The sequence below is a fragment of the Coptis chinensis genome, chromosome 8, assembly GCF_015680905.1.
Source record: "Coptis chinensis isolate HL-2020 chromosome 8, ASM1568090v1, whole genome shotgun sequence".
NCBI lineage: Eukaryota > Viridiplantae > Streptophyta > Magnoliopsida > Ranunculales > Ranunculaceae > Coptis > Coptis chinensis.
Genome location: NC_141463.1, coordinates 57,962,335 through 57,986,066, shown reverse-complemented (window position 1 = coordinate 57,986,066; position 23,732 = coordinate 57,962,335). Strand labels below are relative to the sequence as shown.

General features: G+C 36.9%; 1 protein-coding gene and 1 pseudogene across 12 annotated transcripts; one reads left to right on the top strand and one right to left on the bottom strand.

Moving 5' to 3' along the window:
* Positions 1–6,925: 6,925 nt before the first annotated feature.
* LOC147482124 (arginine--tRNA ligase, cytoplasmic-like) lies at positions 6,926–12,662 on the top strand. Of its 12 annotated transcripts, XM_086578117.1 has the most exons (7): positions 6,926–7,085; positions 7,324–7,501; positions 9,113–9,244; positions 10,070–10,138; positions 10,283–10,381; positions 10,978–11,069; positions 11,183–11,592. In XM_086578117.1, exons 3-7 carry the CDS (start codon positions 9,131–9,133, stop codon positions 11,184–11,186), a joined length of 378 nt encoding a protein of 125 aa, XP_086434243.1. In that variant the 5' UTR covers positions 6,926–7,085; positions 7,324–7,501; positions 9,113–9,130; the 3' UTR covers positions 11,187–11,592. The 12 variants fall into 12 exon arrangements, with proteins under 12 accessions (XP_086434243.1, XP_086434251.1, XP_086434244.1 ...); XM_086578125.1 differs by lacking the exons at positions 10,978–11,069; positions 11,183–11,592 and adding an exon at positions 12,115–12,662; XM_086578118.1 differs by lacking the exons at positions 10,978–11,069; positions 11,183–11,592 and adding an exon at positions 11,594–11,707.
* Positions 12,663–21,206: 8,544 nt separating this feature from the next.
* On the bottom strand, positions 21,207–22,664 carry LOC147482123 (cyclin-dependent kinase B1-1-like; annotated as a pseudogene).
* Between the last annotated feature and the right edge of the window lie 1,068 nt (positions 22,665–23,732).

The window sequence follows — 23,732 nt, the reverse complement described above, 5'->3', positions numbered from 1 at the left end:
GGTCATGTTTAATACACACAAAGTGTACTAGTGTAATCCTGTAGTCAAGATAGACTAATGCCAGATTATATTACAACTGTACCAATGGTTTGTCCAAATCTATTTAGGTTGTGAACGTTTACTTATACTTTATAAGGTACTGATGATATGATCTTCTGTGTGTCACCACACACCATATCATCTACAACATAAAATATTATACACATGCATATAACTAATAACATATATAATATGCATAACATTTGCTCATATGATTCTCATTCAAAATATAAAGAATTAGAATTAATCCAAAAGTAATGTTTTTAGTATATAACCCTATCAGGTGGATGGTTCAATAATGTAAGAGCACGTTAGTGAGTTCCATCAACGCCTAGCGGATTATTTGAATGTTGGTATGCAGATAGATGATGAGGATCAAGCGGCATGTTTAATATTCTCTTTGCCTGAAAGCTATGAGCATCTAATGACCACATTTATGAATTACAGAGAAGATGTTGATCTTGACGAAGTTCAAAGTGTGCTACTTTCTTATGACTTGATGAAAAAGACAAGAGTTGAGAATAGCATTGATGCAGGTCAGGGGCTAGTGGCAAGAGGAAAGTCGCATGAAAAGGCTTCTACGAGTAATGAGAAGTCTAGGTCCAAGTCAAAGAAGCCTTTGACACATGTGAAGTGCTACAATTGTGATGAAAAGGGACATTACGTAAGTAATTGTCCTTACCTGAAGAAAGAGAACAAGAGAGATGGTAAGAAGAAAGGTAAGGCTAAAATTGAGGCAAGTTATGCTTCAGGCTCTGAAAGGGACGAGTTAAGTCTCTGTGTGTCCACACAAGACTATATGGCCGAAAGGTGGATTCTTGATTCCGAATGTTCCTATCATATGTGCTCGAATAGAAAGTGGTTTACTTCTTATGAAAGCATTGATGGTGTTTCTGTTTTGATGGGTAATGACGTTGCTTGTAAAACGGTAAGAATTGGAACTATACGGGTCAAGATACATGATGGTGTAGTGAGGACTTTAACCGATGTGAGACATGTTCCTGAGCTAAAGAAAAATCTTATTTCTCTTGGTACCTTAGATTCCAAAGGCCACAAGTTTGTGGAGGAAGGTGGAGTCCTAAAGATTGTCAATGGCTCTTTAGTTGTTATGAAGGGTCAAAGACATAGAACCTTGTATACTTTGATGGGTAGTACGGTGATAGGCGATGTAACAGTGGTTGCATGTAGTGATGATTTTGAATGCACTAAGATGTGGCATATGCGACTAGGGCATATGAGTGAAAAGGGTTTGTCTGAGTTGTGCAAGCGAGGGTTCTTGAAGGACTTGAAGAAACCAAGTATGGGGTTCTGTGAGCATTGCGTATATGGGAAGCAGTGCAGAGTCAAGTTTAGTTCATGCAAGCACACGACAACAGGCAACCTTGATTATGTGCATACATATGTTTGGGGACCCTCCAGAGTGGCTTTAAAAGGAGGTAACCGTTATTATGTCTCATTTATTGATGATCATACTTGTTATGTGTGGGTGTATATGATGAAAATGAAAGATGAAGTGTTTGAGATATTTAAGAAGTGGAAGGCAAGGGTTGAGAATCACACAGATCGGAAGGTCAAGACACTAAGGTCTGACAATGGTACAAAGTATACCTATGGGCCTTTCCAAGAGTTTTGTGAGCAACAGGGAATTGGTAGACACTAGACAGTCAGGAGCACGCCTCAACAGAATGGAATGGTAGAGAGGATGAATAGAACCTTGCTTGAAAGAGTGAGATGTTTGTTGTCTAATGCCAGTCTAGGCAAAGAGTATTGGGCAGATGCAGTGTCCATGGCGTGTTACCTATACAATAGGCCAGGTCACCAGTTCCAGCTATAGATTGCAAGACACCTTATGAGGTGTGGTTAGGTAACCCAGCTAATTATAGTATTTTGTAAGTGTTTGGATCGACTGCTTACTACCATGTAAGGGAGAGCAAGCTAGATCCTAGAGCTAAGAAAGTCATATTCTTAGGTTTCACAAATGGGGTAAAGAGATACAGATTGTGGTGTCTAAAAGACCACAAGTTCCTGGTCAGCAGAGATGTTACCTTTGCTGAGACTTCCGTGTTATCTTTCAATAAGTCGAAAAAAGCTGGGCAAAAGAAGTTCAAACTACTGAGCTTGAGTTGTCTGATGCAGTAGATGACTGGTTGGTTCATGATGAGGTACCAGATCATGGCACCACGCAACAACAGGAAGAAGAGCATGCACATCTGCAACTTGTAGTGGCTGACCCTAGGCCAAAGAGACTAGTTAAAGAAGTGCACAAGTATGGGCACGAGAAGCCGGTAAAACACTATGATCAGGTGGATTTAGTGGCATATGCACTGAATATCAAAGATGATGAGCCAGATAGCTTCAAGAAAGCTGTTAGAGATGTTCATTACAGAGATTGATTGGTTGCTATGCAAGAAGAGATGAAATCTGTTGATAAAAATCACACATGGGCCCTATTTTTATTGCCAAAGGCCGGGCAAAAGGACTATCGGCAGTAAATGGGTGTTCAGAAAGAAAGAGGTCCTTGATGAGTCCGACAGTACTGGGTACAAGGCAAGAATGGTAGCAAAGGGTTTTTCACAGAAGGAAGGAGTCGACTATAATGAGGTATTTTCCCCGGTGGTCAAACATACTTCCATTCGTGTGTTATTGAGTTTAGTTGCTCACTTCGACTTGGAGTTATAACAATTTAATGTGAAAAATGCTTTCTTGCATGGGGACTTGGAGGAAGAGATCTATATGAGATAACTTGAGGGTTTTGTTGTTATTGAGAAAGAAGATCATGTGTGCAAGTTGAATCGGTCACTGTGTGGTTTAAAGCAATCGCCAAGGCAATGGTACAAGTGCTTTGACATATTCATGATGCAACATGAGTACACCCGAAGTAAGTATGATTGTTGTGTTTACTTTTGTAGGCTTCGTGGTAATGACTTCATCTATCTCCTGCTTTATGTGGATGACATACTTATTGCTTCGAAAAGCATGGTGGAGATAGACAAGTTGAAATCTCAACTTAGCTCTGAGTTTGAGATGAAAGACTTAGGTGGAGCCAAGAAGATATTGGGCATGGAGATTGACAGAGATAGGAAGAAGCGACAGATAGTTGTATCTCAGAAGAAATACCTTTAGAAAGTAATTTCTCATTTTGGTATGGAGAGTGCAAAGTCAGTTTCTACTCCTTTGGATGGGCATTTTAGGCTCTCAGCTAAGTTATCTCCTAGTTCAGTGGAGGAACAAAAGCATATGGCAAATGTTCTTTATACAAGTGTCGTGGGCAGTTTGATGCATGCTATGGTGTGCACATGCCCAGACATTTCACAGGCAGTTAGTGTTGTAAGCAGGTATATGGCAAATCCTGGGAAGCAGCATTGGGAGGAAGTAAGGTATTGAGGTACTTGAAGGGTACCTTGGATGTTGGATTAGTTTATGATGGAGGCACTTGTTATGTGAGTGGGTATGTAGATTCAGATTATGCAGGTGATCTAGATATAGATGACGATCGACTACTAATTATGTGTTTATGATGCATGGTGCACCGGTTAGTTGGAGGTCTATGCTACAGGCTACAATTGCTCTATCTACTACTGAGGCAGAGTATATGGCAGTGGCAGAGGCAGTGAAAGAAGCACTATGACTTCGAGGTCTTCTGGATGATATGGGTATTCATTTGACTTCGAGGTCTTCTGGATGATATGAGTAATAGTCAGAATGCTATTAATTTGGCGAAGAACCAAGTTCATCATGCTCGGACCAAACATATTGATGTCCATTATCACTTTATATGGGATGTCGTTGAAGATGGTGATGTAGTACTTGAGAAAGTGGACACCCATGACAATCCTGCTGATATGCTGACAAAGATTGTCACCGGAGTTAAGTTCCAACATTGTTTGGACTTGCTCCAAATCCTACATGCTTGAAAGACCCCTTTATGGGAATGGCCCTTCGAGGCGGTTGATTGTGAGTTTCGGATTGAGGTGTTCTTGCTGGATGTGTTCGGCTCGGTTTTATGTGTTAAAACCTCACCGAAGTGGAGAATGTAGAGAAAAAAGACGTTTTTTCTCTCTTTGGAGCAAGGGCGTGGATGCGCTCATGTCTTTGGCGACTTCCATACTTTTTAGCGTGCCACGCCAACTTTTAATTCGGCGGGCGCACCACGCTTCGACTTTTGTCCGCTAAGGGCACGCCGCGCTCCACCGTTCTTCAAAGACGAATCTAATTCGACCGTTTTTAGGAAGTTTTGAGCAAAGATAAATATAAGTTTTTTCTGTAAAAACTTAACCTAACCAAAACCAAGAAAGAGAGAGATTGTAAGAGAGAAATTCTTTGTGAGTGAATTGAGATATCTTGTAATATGTTACTCTGGACATCTAGTAAAGTTTGGAACTCGCAGTGTGGACGTAGGCAAATTGCCGAACCACGATATATCTTGTCTTGTGATTTGTTCTTCCTTTATATTAATTGTTTTACTTTATATACTTGTTATTTGATATTGAAAAGTGTTGGGATATTATTTGAAGGGTGTTGAAGTCTTGTCTAGTAAGAAGAATCGATCTTCGTGTAGGATTAATCTATTTATTGTGGATAATGTTGTTTCCGTATTATTCTATTCACAATAGCAAGCTCTACACACACAACACACAAATATGAAGTGAATCATAACTTCGTTAAGGCCGGCTTCTATGGCTTTAACTAGTACAGGAAGTGCTCCAAATATTTTTGTTGTGAGTGTGCATACAATATGGTCCATGCTTCAATGCTGCATTCATCTAATTCAACACGCATAAAACTGATAACTAAGCAAATGTTCCCAAACCTATCATGTTAAGTGTAAACCAGATACAAAAGCAATCATAATATCGTCCACCATTTCAATAAACTCTTAGTGCATCCCCAGTTCAATGTCATTTTTGACAAGAAGAAAGCATCACATCAAAAGGTATATGTCTATGGTGCTGCTGTGCTGAACACAGCCACAGACCGCAGTACCAATCAGGCTGCTTGGGAAGACCCAGGATGGCAATTGCCCAACTGTTTACATGGGTCTTATTTGCTTTCTCAAATACCCCTTAACCCAACCAACCAAAAAATAGGTCCAGAACCATCTCCAACAAAGCAAGCTACCTTAGGTTCTGAGGACATTGGGCTCATTCTACTCACCCACTAAACTTTGAGCATCAAGAAATTGATGAATACTGAATATTTGCATCCAACTGCCAAAGTTTCAGTTGCCCCATCAGCAACTGCTTTAGTTATTAAAGCATTGAAAGAACCGGAACGTGATTGGAAAATGACTAAGGATATTAAACATACTAGGAACATTTCTATTGATGATCTTACTGAGATTGCTAAGATTATGAAGCCTAGAAGTATGGCTAAGGAGTTGGCTGGAACTGTTAAGGAGATTTTTGGGACTTGTGTTGGGTGTATTGTTGAGAAAAAATTCGCTCCAAGGCTCTTAGGAGCAAAAAATCTCCTAATCACCCATCCACTACATATCTACTCTCTTTTTAGCTATTGATTAACTTGAGTTAATTAAAATCTATCTAAATATTTATTTTATTTTTTCTCTTCAAATCATTCCATTTTTTCTCTTCACAAATCTTTCAATTTTTTTTGTGTTTTCATAAATAAATAAATAAATTATTAATTTCAATTAAAAATTTGCATGTATGTGTTGCAGATTTTTAATAGGGTTCTCCTTAGTTCAATTACAGCGTGAATTTCTCAAATTTATTTTGTATTGGCTATTATCATCATTATTTTGGGTTATAATAAAATAAATATTTGGTTAGATTTTAATTAACTCAAGTTAATCAATAGCTAAAAAGATAGTAGATATGTAGTGGATGTGTGCTTAGGAAACTTTTCGCTCCTTAGCGCCTAGGAACGAATTTTTTCTCTGTACTGTTGATGGGAAAGATCCTAAAGATTTGCAAAAGGAGATTACTAGTGGTGATGTGGAGATCCCCCAATCCAAGATTGATATTGAAAGGGAGTGCTTGTTTCGATTTGTTTCAGAATATTTCGATTTGGTTCGTTTACTGGAATTTGAGTTTTTGTTTAAGATATTTTTATTTTGGTTATTTTAGTGTTTTAAATTGGGGGAAAATGACTTTTGGAGAAATGGTTGTATTGTTTTATGGTAGGGATTTTGGTTATGGTATTTTGCATGGTAATTATTGTAAGTTTGCTATGTTATGAACACATTGTGTGTTTTAAATATGATTGCTATATTGTTTTATTAGGTTTTGAATGTTTATGATTGTAGGGTGAAATGAATGGTATTGTTTTCTGTTAGGCATTTTTGGATTTAAAGTGCGTGGGTAGTTCTTACATATCTTTCACTAGGGCTTGTGTTTGAAAATGTGTAGAAATCTCAGATTTTGATTGGAGTTTAGAGTGTCCATATACAAACTATCTTAGTTGGGATCTGATAAGGGCTTAAAAAATGTATTTTAACCCTCACTTATATCTCTACAAAAAAAATGGACTTTTTTCCACGGTTATCGGGTATTTTTTCCCACGGTACCTATGCATATTCTCTCACAAATTTTTTCTCTCCATAACTTTAATATTTTTACCCACAGACCCACAGTTAAATGTTTCTTTGGACCATGGTACGTTTTTTTTTTAGATCCTGGACGGATGTTACATGCGTTTTGACCGTAGGACAGAGGATCCAAAATATTTTAACATAGAACAAAATAATTCCAACACACAGAAATAAGTTCCCCCACTTAGGCTGAGTCCAATGGCTCCCAATAAAGGTAGTTTTGGAGCCTATCCCTTTAAAAGTAGTTTTAAAGTCAATAAAGTAGAGCTAAAGTCAACAAAATAAAGCTAAAGTCAACATATTTTATAGAGAATAAAATAGAGATAGAGAGTAAAATTCTTTGTATATATAAAGAGGAAATTAATGAGAGTAAAATCTATTTACTTTAGCTCTTTTTAAAGGGATAGGGAGCCATTGGACTCAGCCTTAGCTTCCGCCCCACCGCCAGTTACTTTTTCTCTTTCCCCCACCGCCACTTATCTTTTCGCCTTACTTTGTAAGTTCCATCTTTAGACAATTGTTTTGTTTTGTTTGTTTTTTTGTTTTTTTTTTTTTAAAAAAGTAAGGATTTTGATGGCTTTCTTTTCTTCTATGTTCTTTTTCTCTAATTGTGTTGTTGACGTGAAGATTTGAAGAGGATATTTGGTCTGATTTGAAATTCATTGGACGGCTTTGTGAAAAGTGTGACGGGGTCGCTGCGTGATCTCTAATTGTGTAAGTATGGATCTTTTCAGGGTCGCTGCGTGATCTGTGGGGGAGTTGGTATATCTGATGCCTATTACTGCAAGGAGTGTACTCAACAAGAGAAGGATAAGGATGGCTGTCCTAAAATTGTCGATTTAGGAAGTGCGAAAACTGATCTCTTTTATGAACGCAAAAAGTATGGTTTCAAGAAAAGATGAAGCATATGTGGTAATTTTCTGATTCTTACTTTCTGCAATTTGAATTTGTCCCCAGAGATTTTCAGTTGTTGGATGGTGAGGTCGTTAACCTGTTACTGAGTATTGTGAAAATCCTTCTTTAAGAAGTTGGTGCTAATTGAGAATCTGATCAGAAAAAAATTGTTGATTCCTATGATTGGAATTTTAGTTTTAAACATTAATACTGGATTATTAATTTGATTTACTTGTTAGCATCATAAGTTTTCATTGAATTATATTTCTCTTGCTAGTATCATGTACCATGTACTGTGAACTATTTGATATGAAGAATAGCTGAATAGAGGCCTTTCTTGTTATAATTGCCTAATGCACTCGAATTTTTTTTATGGTTAACAAAAATGAACTTCCTTGGAGGCTATTGCAATTTTGGCTTTGTTCTTACATGCACTGTGTAATTTTTTTTTCTGCTCATCTTTCTTCCAAGTTCTGACTTGGATGTCTGGATTTTAAACTAATCCACTTTTTTTTTTTTTTTTTCCCGCTCATCTCAATAGATTTTACATGAATCTTATGAACTTAAAATGGTTTTTAGGAATTTGGTAAAAATTTATTGTTTATACTTCGAAATTCAAAGTGTGTTTCTTTTTATTACGTATCTAAAGTCTATTAGTTAAAATTTCTCATTTTCAATTCAAAATTTCTGGTGATTTTCACTAGACTTCTTGCCAATTCAATGAAATTAGAGGGTTTGATACTTTGCGATTAAGGTTCTCTCTGTGTTGTTTATTTGTGATGATTCACTGTAGTGTGTTTGTTGTTCTCTAAATAGCTTGTACTGCTCTTAATGTGTTTGATTGAATGAATGCGTGGGTTGGGTGGCGTTTGCTTCTCACTTGGGGGAGTTAGCACATGCACCAGAGACCATTAGTCCCCACCCACGAAGCCAAGGTCAGAGAGTTAAGTGAAGGTGGCAGGTTCAAGAGCTATGGCTTAATCAACTTGCTCATCCCTATATAATGATTTAGATGTGGGTGGGAAAGAAGGCTTTGATGTGAGGCCGAATGCTAGATTGAATCGAGTTGGGTGGATTGAGTGAATCCATGTTTGGCTGCCCTGTAGAGTGGATGTGCAAGGGACAAGCAGTTTGGATTACTTTCATAGTGATTGGAAACATTGTGCTGCTGTAAAAAAAATTTCCCACCTTTCTCTAACACTACTTAATGATATAATACACTTGGAAATCGTCAAATACTGCAATCAAGAACATGTAAGTTTTGTATATTTGATTGGGGCTTATCTAAATAAAATTTCTAAATTTTCTTGTAGTTAGAGTACTGATTTATTTCCTTTTATCTTGCTTGTTAAACTTCTTGACATGTTGTTGGGGTTTTCAAGCTTGGAAGCCTTGCATGTAAGTTTGGGTGTGCACTCCTCTTGTTTGCTTGCCAAATCTCCTTGCCATTCCCTAATTTCGATCTATGGATATTGATGTGGAGTTCTCTCACAAATTCTTGCTGCTGTAATTCTTAAATTTGCTCATCATCTTGTTGGTTTTGGAATATAGATTTAAGCATAGTTTTGGAATATAGATTAAAGCATAGTTTCAAGGCCTAGTCATTAATTTGTGGAAGTATATTTTTAGGGTTTTGGCTTTTGAGAGATGGCAAGTAGAGAAGTAGAGAATCGAATATTCGTGGGTAGTTTGTCATGGGAAACTTATGAACGTCAACTTGAAGATGCTTTTAGTCGTTACGGAAAAATACTCGAAGCTCAGGTATCATTTTTTTAAAATTTTTTATTGGAATTATATTTAACTAAAGCATGAGATCTGTTTATTTGATAACTAAATGAATTTTTGAAAATTAGGGTTTATTTGATTTGTGGGGAAATTATTAAAACTTTGGCAACATTATCGTTTTCAAATAAAATGAGATTTTGATTGACGAGTTATTTGGAAACATGAGCATTAATAACTTGTTAGGCTGTGATGGTCTGCTGGATATGTATGTTGATTGGTTACTCATTGTGCTACTTTTCTTATTTTCATTTTATCTGTTACTTTATTCTAGTAAGTTGATGTGCCATTTTATCTTTTTTCGTTGTATTAATTGTGTATTCTTTGTTTTGTTGTCTTGTTCGGATGCACCTTTAGTTGTGTTCTTTGGGAGATATTTCGTCAGTTAGTATCTTTGAGTTGCGTTGTTTACAAGTTCTCTGAAAATGGATGGATCTAATATTCTAATGACTTTTGCCATTGAGGAATTATTTCTTGTCATTTTAGTTGAACCATCTAATAAGTCCGTTCCACTTTCTTTCGCTTTTGGCTGTTAATATCTTTTAGTTATTTCCACTAACAGGGATCTATAGTTTATATACTTTGTCAATCATCTCGTTCGTATATATTTATATTAGTCTAAAACTCATTTGAGAATTCCAAGATTTTTCCAGAAAAAAGTTCAACAGGTTTTTTTACCAGGTATAGGGATGTGACCTTGGTAAAGGAATATTAGCATTCTAGGTGTCGTAAATTCTGTACTCATGAGGTGCTTCAACAGGAATTATCTATCATGCCTGGTTTCTGATACCCTTTTTTGGACAGACGGAAACCATTGTGCTAGCTCATCCGGCTGAGCGTGCTTTGGGATTGCATTTGCTTCAGTTTGCAGAGGTAGCAACTTGGTTCCTTGTTTGTAGCTCTAGTTTGCATGGTTTAAAGGAATTGTTAATTGCATTTGGCGCATATACACGATACTGCTCTGTATAGAATCTTTCTTGTTTTGATGTCCATTGATGACATACCTTCATATGCCAGATTGTTGAGGAGGCTTGCAGCAATCTCTTACCAAATGTTCTGTGCGAGTACCTTTATAACTTATCAGAGAACTTCACAACATTTTATACCCACTGTCAGGTATGATCTTCTTTATCTGCTGGTCCTTTTTACCTTTTAGCAGACCGTACTTTACCAGATGAGCAGAAAGTTGGTTCTAGGTTGACTAAAAATAGTAAATAATTAGCGGCTTAGTAACTATTGCACTGGCCTAATAACATACGGGATGTTTATAATAAATAATAGAAGCCAATGCCTGACTTATCGAGTATGTTGCAACACGATGATGAGTCGGTTTCTACTCTGAAGTTTTTGCTATTACTTTTTAAAAAATCAAAAGTACTTGGGTACATCTGAAAAAGCATGGATTGAGTGGCCTCTTCCTTTGAATCACACATATGTACTATTTCAATGCATAAAGCTCAACCCTTTAGTGGCATATGTGATGTTTAAGTGTATTGAATTTTCTGCCAGAATGCCAGTTACAGTTACTTGTTTCTTACCTATGTTCCTAAATATAGGTCTATTGAGCCGGATGTTGAATTTAGCTATTGCATAAGAATGTTGTTGTTTTTTAAATATCAATCTTAAATATAGATTTAAGATTGATTAAAGGAATGAGAGCTTCTTGTTTTTGTATAATGTTTTTGATTTTTTTTTGTCTCTTATTCATTTAGTTTTCACTTAACATGATGCTTTTTCACGAGTATGCAACAATGGTGATCTATTATTCGTCGCAACCAACTAACTATACTTTAAGAATCTTAAGGTACCAATTATTTAACAAGGTATCATAAATGTTTAGTTATACGATTTATAACCTGTACCTGTCGTACTTTTACTTTTTCTTTATTTTTGAATCACAATTATTTCTTTCATAAGGTGATCAAACTTTGGTTATTCATGGCTGAATGTTATTAGGACGAGAATGCCAACACAGAGGAGAATGTTTTTGGCCGATGAAGTTATAGAGATTTTCATTTTTTTTTTCTTTTGTATTTTTTTCATTGCAATATATTGCAATGTAGAAATACAAAACAAGATGGAATAAGTTGGTTTGGAGGTTCTTTATAATATATTGGTATTGATTATAATTTGGATTTTCGATTGCTAAAGTAGAATACTATAAGGAATGCACTGAAGGTAAAGGTATAGTCAATTGGACTGACCTAAGATGTGTGTGATACTGTGATATGTTCTTATTGTTACAAATGAATTAGCTTCCATGAAGATCTTCTCGAATTGTATTATGAACTGAGAAATAATATTGTTCATACTTGTTATTTTGTTAAGTTTTTATGCAGTTATTCCAAATTTTTGAAAGCACGGCTAGGTGATTGGTTCTGTTGATGGCAGGAGAAATGACCCAAGAATTAAAATATCAAAACTTTTTTTAAAAAAACAAAATTTAACTTTGCCACGGTCTATAGCCGTCACTAAAGCATCAAATCCCATGGATCACAGCCGTAGCAAAAACTGACATTTTTCCATGGACTAAAACCTTAGGAAAAACCGACTTTTTACCACGGATTATCCAATAGTTTCTGCCGTAGCCATATTGACGGCAATAACTGACGCTAAGATCGTCGCTATTGATAGGCTTTACTGACGGCCATGACTGTGGGCATACCATTTCCGACGCACAAAAAGCCCACGGTCCTGCGATGGTCCAAAACAGTGGGAAAAGTTTTTTCGGTTTTTCCCACGGTTTTGGACCGTGACTTAAAACTTGTTTTCTTGTAGTGGGCCTCTTGTTTAGCAATTTTATTAGACTAACAGCTAGTACTTGTAAGTTGTGTTTTATGATTTTATAGGTGAAAAAGAGAGTTTTGCCAAAAATTAAAGTTTAAGGAGCAAAATGGAGCAATTTGGAATATTAAGGATCACATGGGAGTTCATGGATGATTATAAATAAGGCCCAAGGTTTTGAAGCTATGAAAAGACATGGCTTAGACCTGTTTTAGAGCTTACTAGGAAGCACAAGGCAAAAGGACCCGTTAGTTGGACCAAAGCCCTCAAAAGAGGAAAGAAAAATAGAGCAAAAGAGAAAAACAGACTCATGCGTCTGGGGCGCATGGATTTATACTGTCCTGTGTGCCCAGACGCATGGAACTGACTTAGCAGCTCCGATCCACCTCTTAACGCTTTTGGAAACGAAGATGGAATCGGAAGAAGGTTGATAAGTAATAGGAAATTAGGTCCAAAAGCCTATGTTTTGAGATGTTTATAAAGATCATTGTAACCCCTATATAAGGAGCACTTTAGTGTCAGTTGTATTAATTGCCAATTCACATTATTCATCTTGTCTCCATAACTTGAAGCAAAAAGAGGTTTATACTACTAGTATCTTTTTTTCTTTTTATGTAAGTTCGGGCATCCATTCTATGTATTACCAAGAGCAACATCAAGGAGTATTTCCCAATTAGGCAGTCATTTAATGAATCACCATTTAAGGCAAACACAAAAAATACTTTCCTAATTATAAATAATTACACTACTAGAAGAAAAGTAAAGAACACTAGCATAATATTAAATTACAAAACATAAAATTTATTATATATTTTCATCCCTTGGTGTGGGCAATGAGACTAATAACTAAAAACATAAAGAACTAACTTGATTGGAGAACACCATGAATCAAAAGAATCATTAAACAACCCTAAGCATTGGCTTCATCTTCTCTCTTGAAGGAGATGATTAGATTTCCATGAAGAAGGAAGAACACGAAGAAGAAGAAAATAAGAACATAAGGCTAGGGAGATTAATTTATTAAGACTTAGCGAGTGAACCAAATCTTTTATTATTAACCTCTCTTTGCCTCAAGTTCTGGAGACAAGAAGAATGAATGTGAATTGGCATTTATAACTGACATGGGCTTTTGGATCCAATTTTTTATTACATATTGACCTCCTTTCGATTCCAACTTCCGTTTCTAAAGAAATTGAAGAGGTGTAGCTGTAGGTCGGTTTCATGCGTTTGGATGCACGGGCTAGTGTAATTTCATGCGTCCCAGACGCATAAGTCTGTTTTTTCATTTTTGCTCCATCTTTTGCTCTTTCTTTGCGGGCTTTAGTCCAAGTAACGAATTCTAAATGTTTTGGGCTTCCAAATAAGCTTTAAAATAGGTCCAAGTACTATCTTTCCATAGTTTTAGAACCTTGGGCCTTCTTCATAATTATCCATGAGTTCTCATGTGATCTTTAATGCTCCAAATTGCTCTCTTTTACTCTTACTCTAATATTTTGCAAAATTCTTTTTTTCACCTGTAAAGTCATAATACATAACTTACAAATATGATTAGTCTACTAAGAGGGCCAAACAAGAGATATAATTGAGCGTTAAAATACACATTTTAGGCACTTATCAATTTGCTTTCTCAAATACCCCTAAAACCAACAAACCAAAAAATGGGTCCAAACCCATCTCCAACAAAGCAAGCTACCTTAGATTCCGAGGACATTAGGCTCGCTCATTCCACTCACCCACTAAACTTTGAGCATCAAGAAATTGATGAATACTGAATACTTATTTGCATCCAAATTCCTAAAACCTATCCTAATGAAATAGAATAAATGAGCCAAATGGCAAACCCAACTGGATGGAAGTAAAGTGGAGAAAATGGAAAAACAACCGAAGACTAGATGGATGGAAGTAAAATGGAGAAAATGGAAAAACAACCGAAGACTAGATCGCGTGAAGTACTTGTATAGTTGTATATCAGAGGAACACGACCTTGTACACTACTAGCATTATTTGTCATTTAAAAAAAAAAGGGCTTTAACTAGATCGAAGTGTTGTACAGAATGGGTTGGGATTCCATAAAGTCTATAGGAAAGCATCGTTGACAATTTTGGATTTGGTCCTCTGGTCTTATAGCTTAATGGAATCGGATCACCTGCGTTATCGAGTTCAAATACAAGTACATGTGAAGGCAGTGAGCTAGTGATAGACCCAGAAATCTCTTCCAAGGCAATTCAACCTATAATTTATATGTCTACATAACTAAATGCTATAAAATTGGCATAGGCTTATACTATTTATTGATGCTCCTATTTTTAAGGTAGACTGCATAGTTTTTTGACATCCTATGGTATTGAAGCCAAGGTATTAGGTCGGTCCCTGGGTGGAGAGAAGATAAACCCAACCAAGTGACCACAGTGGCACAATCTAACAAAAATTCCAATGCCACTATTTGACAAAAAAAAGGGGTTAATTAGACTAAACCCCCCAAAATATGTACATGTTTTGACTAAACCCTCTATTGTTTGAATCCTTAGACTTAAATATCTATTCTGTTTAGAAAGGGTTGATATTTGACTTACTACCAAGACTGCCCATATTTTCTCTTATCTTCTACCCCAAGTACTTAAACACATTCTTTTAATACTTCACATTCAAAGTGAACATTTGTATAACACCCCGTCCATTTCTTTTATTTTTCCTAGTATAATAATAATAATAATAATAATAATGGATAATAGATAAAACAAAAATAGGATAGATATTAGTAAGGATAGGAAACCCTGTAGGTTTGAAAACAAAAAGGAGTTCACATGGAGTTTTAAAAAAAAACACAAAGAGTTTTATATAGAGAAAAAAAAAGTTTTACTGAAAGAGGAAAAGGAAGATTTTTTCTGATAGCTGATAGTCGGAGCTAATCACGGGTGAGTAGTTATTTTCTATTTCACCGAACCTAGAGTTTGACATGTATAAAGAAATAATTTTGCTGTTTACGGTTTCCACGCATTTTTACTGCTCATTCTACTGTTATTATCCTTGGTACTATTGTCGTATCGTTAAAACTTGTTAAATGTTAGCATATTGATCTGTTGAAACTCTGAAAGTGAAGTGATTGCTAAACTCTGAAGTGATTTGTTGTTGGGCTTGGGCTGAAATAAATATATGGGCTTGAGTGTTTTATGTTGAGATTTCACTTATGGGCTTAAGTTTTAAACTTTGGGCATTAGTCTTTGGGTTTTGATTAGATTGACTTTAGGACTGGTTGACTGCTGTTGACCCTTAGCAGGTTGACTTTGAATGTTGACCAGAGTTGACTGTTGACTAGTTGACCAAGTTTGACTTTTAACTCGGATTATAATTTGGTCTATTAGGATAGGTCCTAGGGCTACTAGCGTGCTTGGCTTTAGGCTAAGACATTTCTATATATACGTGTGTACGTGTATTAACTACTATGTGATATTTCAGTCTTTTATGATATACGACGTTATGACACTTAGAGATCAATATAATTAATAACGCGTAAACAATAATACATGAAGCAAGATACTCCTCCGTTCTCTGAAATAATATATGCAATAAAGTTCAATAATGCGTAAACAAATTTACCGCACCCTTTTAGAACTTTTCACGCCTCAAGTTTTGGAAATGAGATTTTATGACTGATGATGTCATATGCTAGGTGAGCATTTATTGAATGTGCCATAAATGGCCCGTTAACGTTATAAAGGGGTATTCATTGACTGTGCCATGAATGACCCGGGTATTCATTGAATGTGCCATGAATGACCAGATTGTTTGGACTGCCCTAGAGAGGAACTAAAGTATTCGTCTTGCGGGTTAGTTGTATTCCTTGAGTGTATGAGAATGTAGGGTTGGGTATTCCTTGAATGTGGCGGGAATGACCCAGGGCATTCATTGAATGTGCCATGAATGGCCCGTTAGTGATATGATAGGTATTCCTTGAATGTGGCGGGAATGACCTAAGGTATTCATTGAATGTGCCATGAATGACTTGAGTTTTATGCCCAAAGAGGTTGTGAAATATGTGTATGAAAGTCCAGAGATGGCTATGATATTGTGGTATTTGGTGGGAGAGAGGCACACAGGAATGTGTGATTTGGCAAATGTGTGGAGTGTAAATCGTGGAGTAGGTGCTAAAGGGTGGGTGTATAAGAAAAGTAACTGATTAATTAATAAGAGAAAATGATTTGATTGTACGGGTGTGTTTGGACTTACATTTGAATACTGATAGGATATCTATATATGTTTATTTAGAATTTCTAACTTCTGTTTACAGGAGGGTAAGACTTAATAATATTTTGTGCAGGGACGCGGTCCTACCCTTATACAGAAGTGGATATCGGTAAGATTTCATTCAATTACTTAGTTATTAAAATGAGTTACTATAATGAGTTAATAGAATGGAAGTCTTGCTTTGGAAGAAACTATGCCGGTTGAAATGACGGAACTACCTGTCTTCCAAGCTGAGAATGATTAAGATATCACTACAATAGAGCATGGTTTTAGCAGCGCCATACTCCATCGCTAAAGGTGCCTTTGAACGTGGCAAAAGATCTGTCGCAACGCACCAAATGGCGTTGCAAAGGCGTGGCTAAAAAGTGCGTCTCAAATACTCAAATGCAACGCCAAAGGTGGCGTGGCAAATGTTCCTAGTTTGTTCTGCGGCCGAGGGTCTTTGCTAATACACTAATTCCGTTGCTACTTCATTTATTAAAATTAAATTAATTGCAATTTTTTTCAAACTATTTGCAGCGCATGGCGTCACAAAAGAGAGCTTGTAACAACTAGGATGGCGTTGCAAAAGTGATACCTTTAGCTACACAACTAGGCGTTGCAAAAGGCAACATTTTGCAACACTATTTCAGTTGCGGAAAGTTTAAATATTTGCCTACATAGTGCGGGAAATTTAAATATTTAGCTGAACATTTGGCGTGGCAAAAGACGTCCAAAATTTTAGCCACACACCAAGCGTGGCAAAAGATGTCCACGTTCATGTAGAATCAAAGCTTTTAGCTACACCAAAATTGTTTGAATGATATAAACTCCCGCGGCTTTATTTGGGAAGCATTTAGCATTGCAAATGGTGCAATTCATACATATACTGTACATTTCCATTTACATAATCCTGCCCAAAACAATTTTATAGAACACAAGAACCCTATAACAATTCACCACAAATCATAACAAAATGAATTTCATTACTAAATCATTCAATACAAAATATCTTAAAGAATTCACATAACTATTTTTTTGAAAAAACATCGTCTCACATAATCTTAACAACGTTCAACTAAATTTAGGCTAATTATTCAAAACTAAAATTCTACAAATAATGTCTATAACATGCTAATTTGAGCAAAGATCCACTGAGCTTCTTCTTGATTCTACTATACGGCGACCAATCGACCAATGCGGCACAACAAAAAAAAAAAAAAAAAATCAATGTAAGTAAATTTATTAGAAACATTAATAAACCTAATATACACTCAAGTTGGCAATGCATGTGAAACTATGCACCTCCTATATGCGTAAATTGGTGCCCATAGCCAAAAGCTTAGAAAGAACTTATCAAAGTTATAACTCGATCACATTCATGAAGGTACAGATCAAATAAGAAGACAAAAATAGTAAAAAACTAATAGATTTTGAACTAAATTGTACATGTAAATGCCAAACCATTAAAAACCTCGTGGTCATAAAGTTATCACCAATGAAACAATAAAATAAGCAAGGCTAAACATCAAGTAAATCAAGCAAACAAGCTCAACTACAAAAAGCGGTTCCAACGGATGGCGAGTCGATGTAAAGGTATCGACCAACCTATAATGAGATTTTTAACCCCTACCTATGATTTAGGAGTCAAGAAGTCCCGCCTTCGGCTATTCCTTCTATCCCTTTGCTATCTTGTTTAACAGAGCGGAATATCCTTTGTCCTAACCTTTATCCTTCTGGGCTATTCCTTCTATCCTTTGCAACTATTTTAAAAGTACCAAGTTCTACTCAAAGAAGTTTATCGAAGAAAATTTACAATTTCATACCTCCGATGTCCCATGGCCAAAGCTTGGAGAATCGATATAGTGTTTCAAAAATAACAGAGGAATCTATATGCTCATAGTTGTAGAGCTCCCCAAGAAACGATATGTGCAATGTGTCTTTGCTGAAAACTATAATCGCTCAACTCTAAACCCAATCTAATCTCCTCCGTAACCTGAAATAATCATAACAATCTATAAGAAAGCTAGGACAAAGTGAAGGTATACACATAACAATGATCAACCGATATAACCGAAGAACCGCAATTAATCACGCGTTTGAATATCCCTATTTTAAATAGTAACACTTGATTGTCAAGTGAAAGCCTAACTATGAGTGAGTCCGCATGTTGTGGTGTGTGATTGTCAAGTGTCCAAGAGCTCAACTAGTCATGGCCCCGGTGGTTGTATTACTAAGATTAAACATATAAACGGAGAAAATCTACCAAAATACATTTATAAGATAAACTGAAACTTGTCACTAAATATTAAATAAAAAACAATATTAACTTTGAGCAACTTAACTAAAGGTAGACAAGTTCATGGGAGCGATCATGGTTGATCCGGACTTAATTTGTTCACTTGAGAACTCTCAAGAATCGGTGGCCTAATGGATCGTGTGGGTCGGTTTTTAACACACCGGATGATGTTTCCACCCGGTGAGTAGATGGAGAATGGAGGGTCGATACAACAATTATAGGCACACCATGACCTTGGGACTATTAACATACCACCGCCATCCCACAAGGAGTCGCTTGTGCCACTTCTCACCTACCTACGGCCACCACCCCCTCGGGGATGACATCTTGCCGATTTGTGTCATCCATACCCTCTCCATACAGAGAAGAGTAGACCATGTCCGTGCCGGGCTAGAAATCTATACTAAAAAGAATATAAACCTCCCTTATATAGAGGTTCTTAGATCGTGGGGGTCCCAATTTGTCCCTTAGAAATCTAACAAGTGATAAAAGAACAAAACTCACCCTCTATTTTTAATATATTACAATACACTCACGGAGGTTACGAAGAAGTACCCGCCAGATAGTAGAATTTGAGAACTCTACGAGGAACTTACCGGGGAAAGAATACAATTAAGCCCTCATCTTTTGGAACTACATCCATGATCGTAGAACTAGGGCTTGATGGAGACGCCAGATTCTGCTTCAAGGTCACCCTCTTCATCCCTTCCTCCTTCAATAATGATCGTGGAAATCTTCAGCCCTAACAAAATTTTCCAGTGAACCAATCGGGGGCCCGATTACGTGGGGCTGCGCTTTGCATCTTGTTCAAGGAAAGGTTCACTTCATTGAGGTATATGGATGATGAAAGCGCTTGTTCCCCACACTTCCTTCAGATATAAGCAGCCCTTCATAACCGGTGAGTAGCAAAAATTCAGAGCTAATGTCACAACAAAGAGAATACTGAGGGTACAATTATAAAGAGCGAGATGCATCAAATGGGCATAAGCGGACAAATAAATTACCACTCATCCAAGATCTTGCTAAGTTCCCTCTCGCTTCCGGTGAAGTGTTCCACGTTTTCATTTGCTGCATTACATGCATTCCATTATCAATAATTTATATGGGATAACACTACAGGAAATATCAATGTCAGCAGTGGATATGAAGCTAGAAATGAGATTTGAAGAGTTAACAAACAAGAAAGAGCATTTGACAAACAAATACTTCTATTGGGCACATACCACAAGAGTTAGGACTAAGGAAAAAAAAATCACAAAATAAGAATTATTAGTCACTTCATGACAAGGCTCTCATATTAGATCGAGAATTTGTCTCATTTATTATTGGAATCATACATCTCCCAATCTTATTCTACCAAATTAGGCCCCTATTAGAACATTCATGTAATTAAACTTACCTTAAATAGTAGGCTTTGTATCTTTCTTTGGACCTTCTTTGAAGATAACTCGACAAGCCATTCTTGAATCAAAAATGTCCGTAACTAGATGAACAACCAACAATCATAATCATAAGGTGAGTATCAACATAATTTACTCAAGAGGTGCAGATAGAAAAAAAAAATGATAAAACAAATCCCAAGACCTCAAGAATTTAATCAAGATCTAAGCCAAGCAACAATTACATGCTTTTGCATCAAATCCCAACCCAAGTAATACACAAATTTTACAGATACACTTTCAAGAATTCTCAAAAGTCAAATATGAAGTCGTTACCATGTTGTGAATGTTGTCCTTCCATTGTTGACCCAAGTACCGTTTTATTTTTCCCCACAATCATATGTTTTGCATTGAGTTTTATAGTTTTACACAAAGGCAGAGGACAAACATCACACCATCACCAGAAAGCAGGACAGACAGAAAAACACAGACTCAACATCCCCAGAGACCCAAAAAACAACACCACCACATGCTACAAATGCTAAGAAAAAATGTAAAGGAATATTAAAAGAAAGAAGAACCAACCTGAAGAATGAATGTTTCCGATTTTTATTTTCTAGTAGTAATTTCAGATTCTACACCTGTAAAATAAATTAAAAGAACCAACCAGAAAAATTAACCAAAAAGAATCCAAAACTAAAACCAATTAACCCTAAAAAAAGAGTAGCAACCAAAAACTCGAAGCTTGGCCGGTTGATTGGCACTTAGTCCAATTGAAGTGAAAGTGTAGGGCGCTAAGAAATATATGCAATTGAATCTTTATTCTGATGGTTTTTCTTTTGGGTTTTCTTTCCGTCCTTATGCTCAACCGCCCCGCCTTTTGCCTGGTGCTCATGACGCGCTACGGATAACGAGGCCACCTTCACAACCTATTATTATTATTATTATTATTTTGCCTTCAAACATATGAATGTGCATTAGTGCATATGCAAAAGAGTAAAGACCTTTTAAACTACAATATAAAATGTAAGTAAAAGGCGAAGAAATTATACATAACGTCGTAGTAGCTCTCCATATACAAGTAGCTAGATTTATACCCAACAAATTGCAGAAAGCAAGTGCAAATACCAAGATGATAAAGCACACAAGACAGTGAGACGCAATGTCATGCATCCACTTAATCCATAAACATCAACACGAGTTCTACTCGCGAAAAACAGAATCATCAAACGATGAAGTCAATATCGGAGACTTGTCAAAATTTTGTCAAGTATGGGTGATCAAGTCTTTGCCTTTTTGAAATCCTACTTGTGGGATCATATGGAGCATCTTCGATAAAAGATCAACTCCCTAAGGTTCCAAATTTGGGAACCAAGACGTTATAAGTTTTGAGGCTTCCATCGAGGATACTTCGTGCTAATCTCAAGAACTAACTAACTCCCGCCATCGATCCTCATATGGGGTTCCCAACAACCTAAATATATGAAGCAACCGCATTGCATTTCGGAATCACCAGGGAAATAGGGCTTGTCTCGACCATTTCAAGCAAATATGCATCCGACATACCACATATCGACACCGGTGGAGTAGTGTGTTGAGCCGAAAGGAACCTCTAGAGCTCGTACACTGCAGAGTTACAATCTCGTGTGTGTAGCTCTTGAGAGGAACGGTGAAGGCTCTTCCAAGGCCAAGATCGGCAATCTTGAGTATGCCCCTTGTCCTTGTCAACCAAAAGATTTTGGGGTTTGAGATCTCTCGTGGAAGCACTTGCGGATCGTGGCAGTGGGCCACCCCTTTGCACAATTGGTAGAGGAAGCTCACGGATGAGTGTGGGGCCAAAGGGGAGGGATGGGCCCCTTTGCGTGAGAATCGATGAATTTCTTGAGATCCGTGTCGAGGTACTTTCGAAGACCAGGTAGAGAAGGGGCTTCCCGTTCTTGTTGTCGGCGTTCTTTCGCAGAGCAATCGGACCGGATAGAGACTCACGAGAGCATCCGAAGGAGGGCAATCTCACGAAGAAGAGGTTTGGGGCACACCTTCTTCGTCCATTTCCACCGCGTCTTCGCCGGGGCCACCAATTGACCGGTCGTCTTGTCCCGAGCCTTGTACACTTTCTCGTTATGTCCCTTCTCCAACCTTCTCCAACTTTCGTACTTGTGTACTTGTCCATGTACACAACCTATTATTGACAGAGAGTACAACGCGTACTATGAACACCAACAAAATTCAAAAGGCTCTTTTACTATCTACGTTGATTTGGGTTTTCAATAATATGGTGGCAAAGAAGAGAAAAAGATGAGAAAAATAAACCCAATTTAGGGTTTTGGATTTTGGATTTTACTTTTTTATTTTTTGGTTTTTTGTTGGAGAGCCAACAATAAAAATAGGCCCGCCCATAAAAAAACCTTTAGAAGAAATTAACTCCCGCCCATAAAAAGCCCAATAGCAACGCTTCTCTAGCTGCAACACATACTACATCCAATAAAACATGGACATTTACAAAAGGTTTTTACAACGAAAAGTGGCGTCACAAATGATTGAGTTAACTTTAACAAAGAACAATGGCGTGGTAAATGATAAAGCTCTCTATAAAAATTGCATTTTCTATTTTTTGAAAAAAAAAATTATAACTATTTGCCACGCAAGAGGTGTCACAATAAATAAATTTATGTACAGTTAAGCTAATAGCACGACAAACCTTTAGCAGCCCCATATGGCGTTGCAATAGGTGACCTTTAACAACAATTTTTTGGCGTTGCAAAAGGGTGCGCTGCAAAAGACCCCTTTTGTTGTAGTATATGGGTACATATAAAATGTTTGTTGGATAATTAAAGTTTGGAAATGAATTTATGTTGTTAGTCTACTCATACCAGCAAATTCCATTTTGCTGACCCATGTTTGCTTTGTTTTGGCAACGTGGGTGTGTTCTTGGGAACATAGGTGGAAGGCAGTGGAACCATAGCGTGTGATTTGGATTCTTGCATGGAGCAGTCCGTTAGTTCTTTTATTAGGTCTGATTCTTATTGGATGGATGTAATAATGTAGTTTACATTTTTATATGACATGAGAATGCAATGTTGAAGACTTTTTTTTTAGAGTTTGTTTGATGTTTTTATTGGGATGGAAGATAGTATTTTAATAAAGTGATGGTTGAGAAATTTTGGAGATTATTGTTGTTAAGTTGATTCTTTTATGATGTGGGTTTTCGGTTTTGGTATGTGTTGTATCCACCCCATCATAGTCTGGGTTTTTAGACAATTGAAAATAGTGATGTTTGAAATATTTATATTTCAAATATTCATTTTGTAATTATTTAGAAATTTGGGTTGTGACATTTTGGTATCAGAGCTTAGGTTAGCTTAGATTTAGAAAGTCTAAGTGATCTTCGGATGTGGAATATGGGTTATAGTGTTGAGAGTTTTGGAAATATGTGAATATTAACGGGAGTTTTGTTTGAAACTGTAGATCATGGTTGGGACACGAAATGGCAATACTATTGGACCTGCATTGAACACTCCAGTACAAATGTCAGGAGGACAGTTGAATCAGTTATTGCAGGCTATGCATAATAACCATCCTGTTCAGGGAGATCTTTCTGCTTAGCGCAATAAAGAGTTTGGTACTCTTGGTAGGCAGCTGTTTACTGGTGTTGGGAACGCGATCGCAGCGGAGTCTTGGATTCAAAGTTGTGAAAATATATTTGAGCGTATGCAGCTTACTGAGGTACAGAAGCAGGAGTTGGCTGCTCACCAACTTGATGACGCTGCTAGGTTTTGGTGGT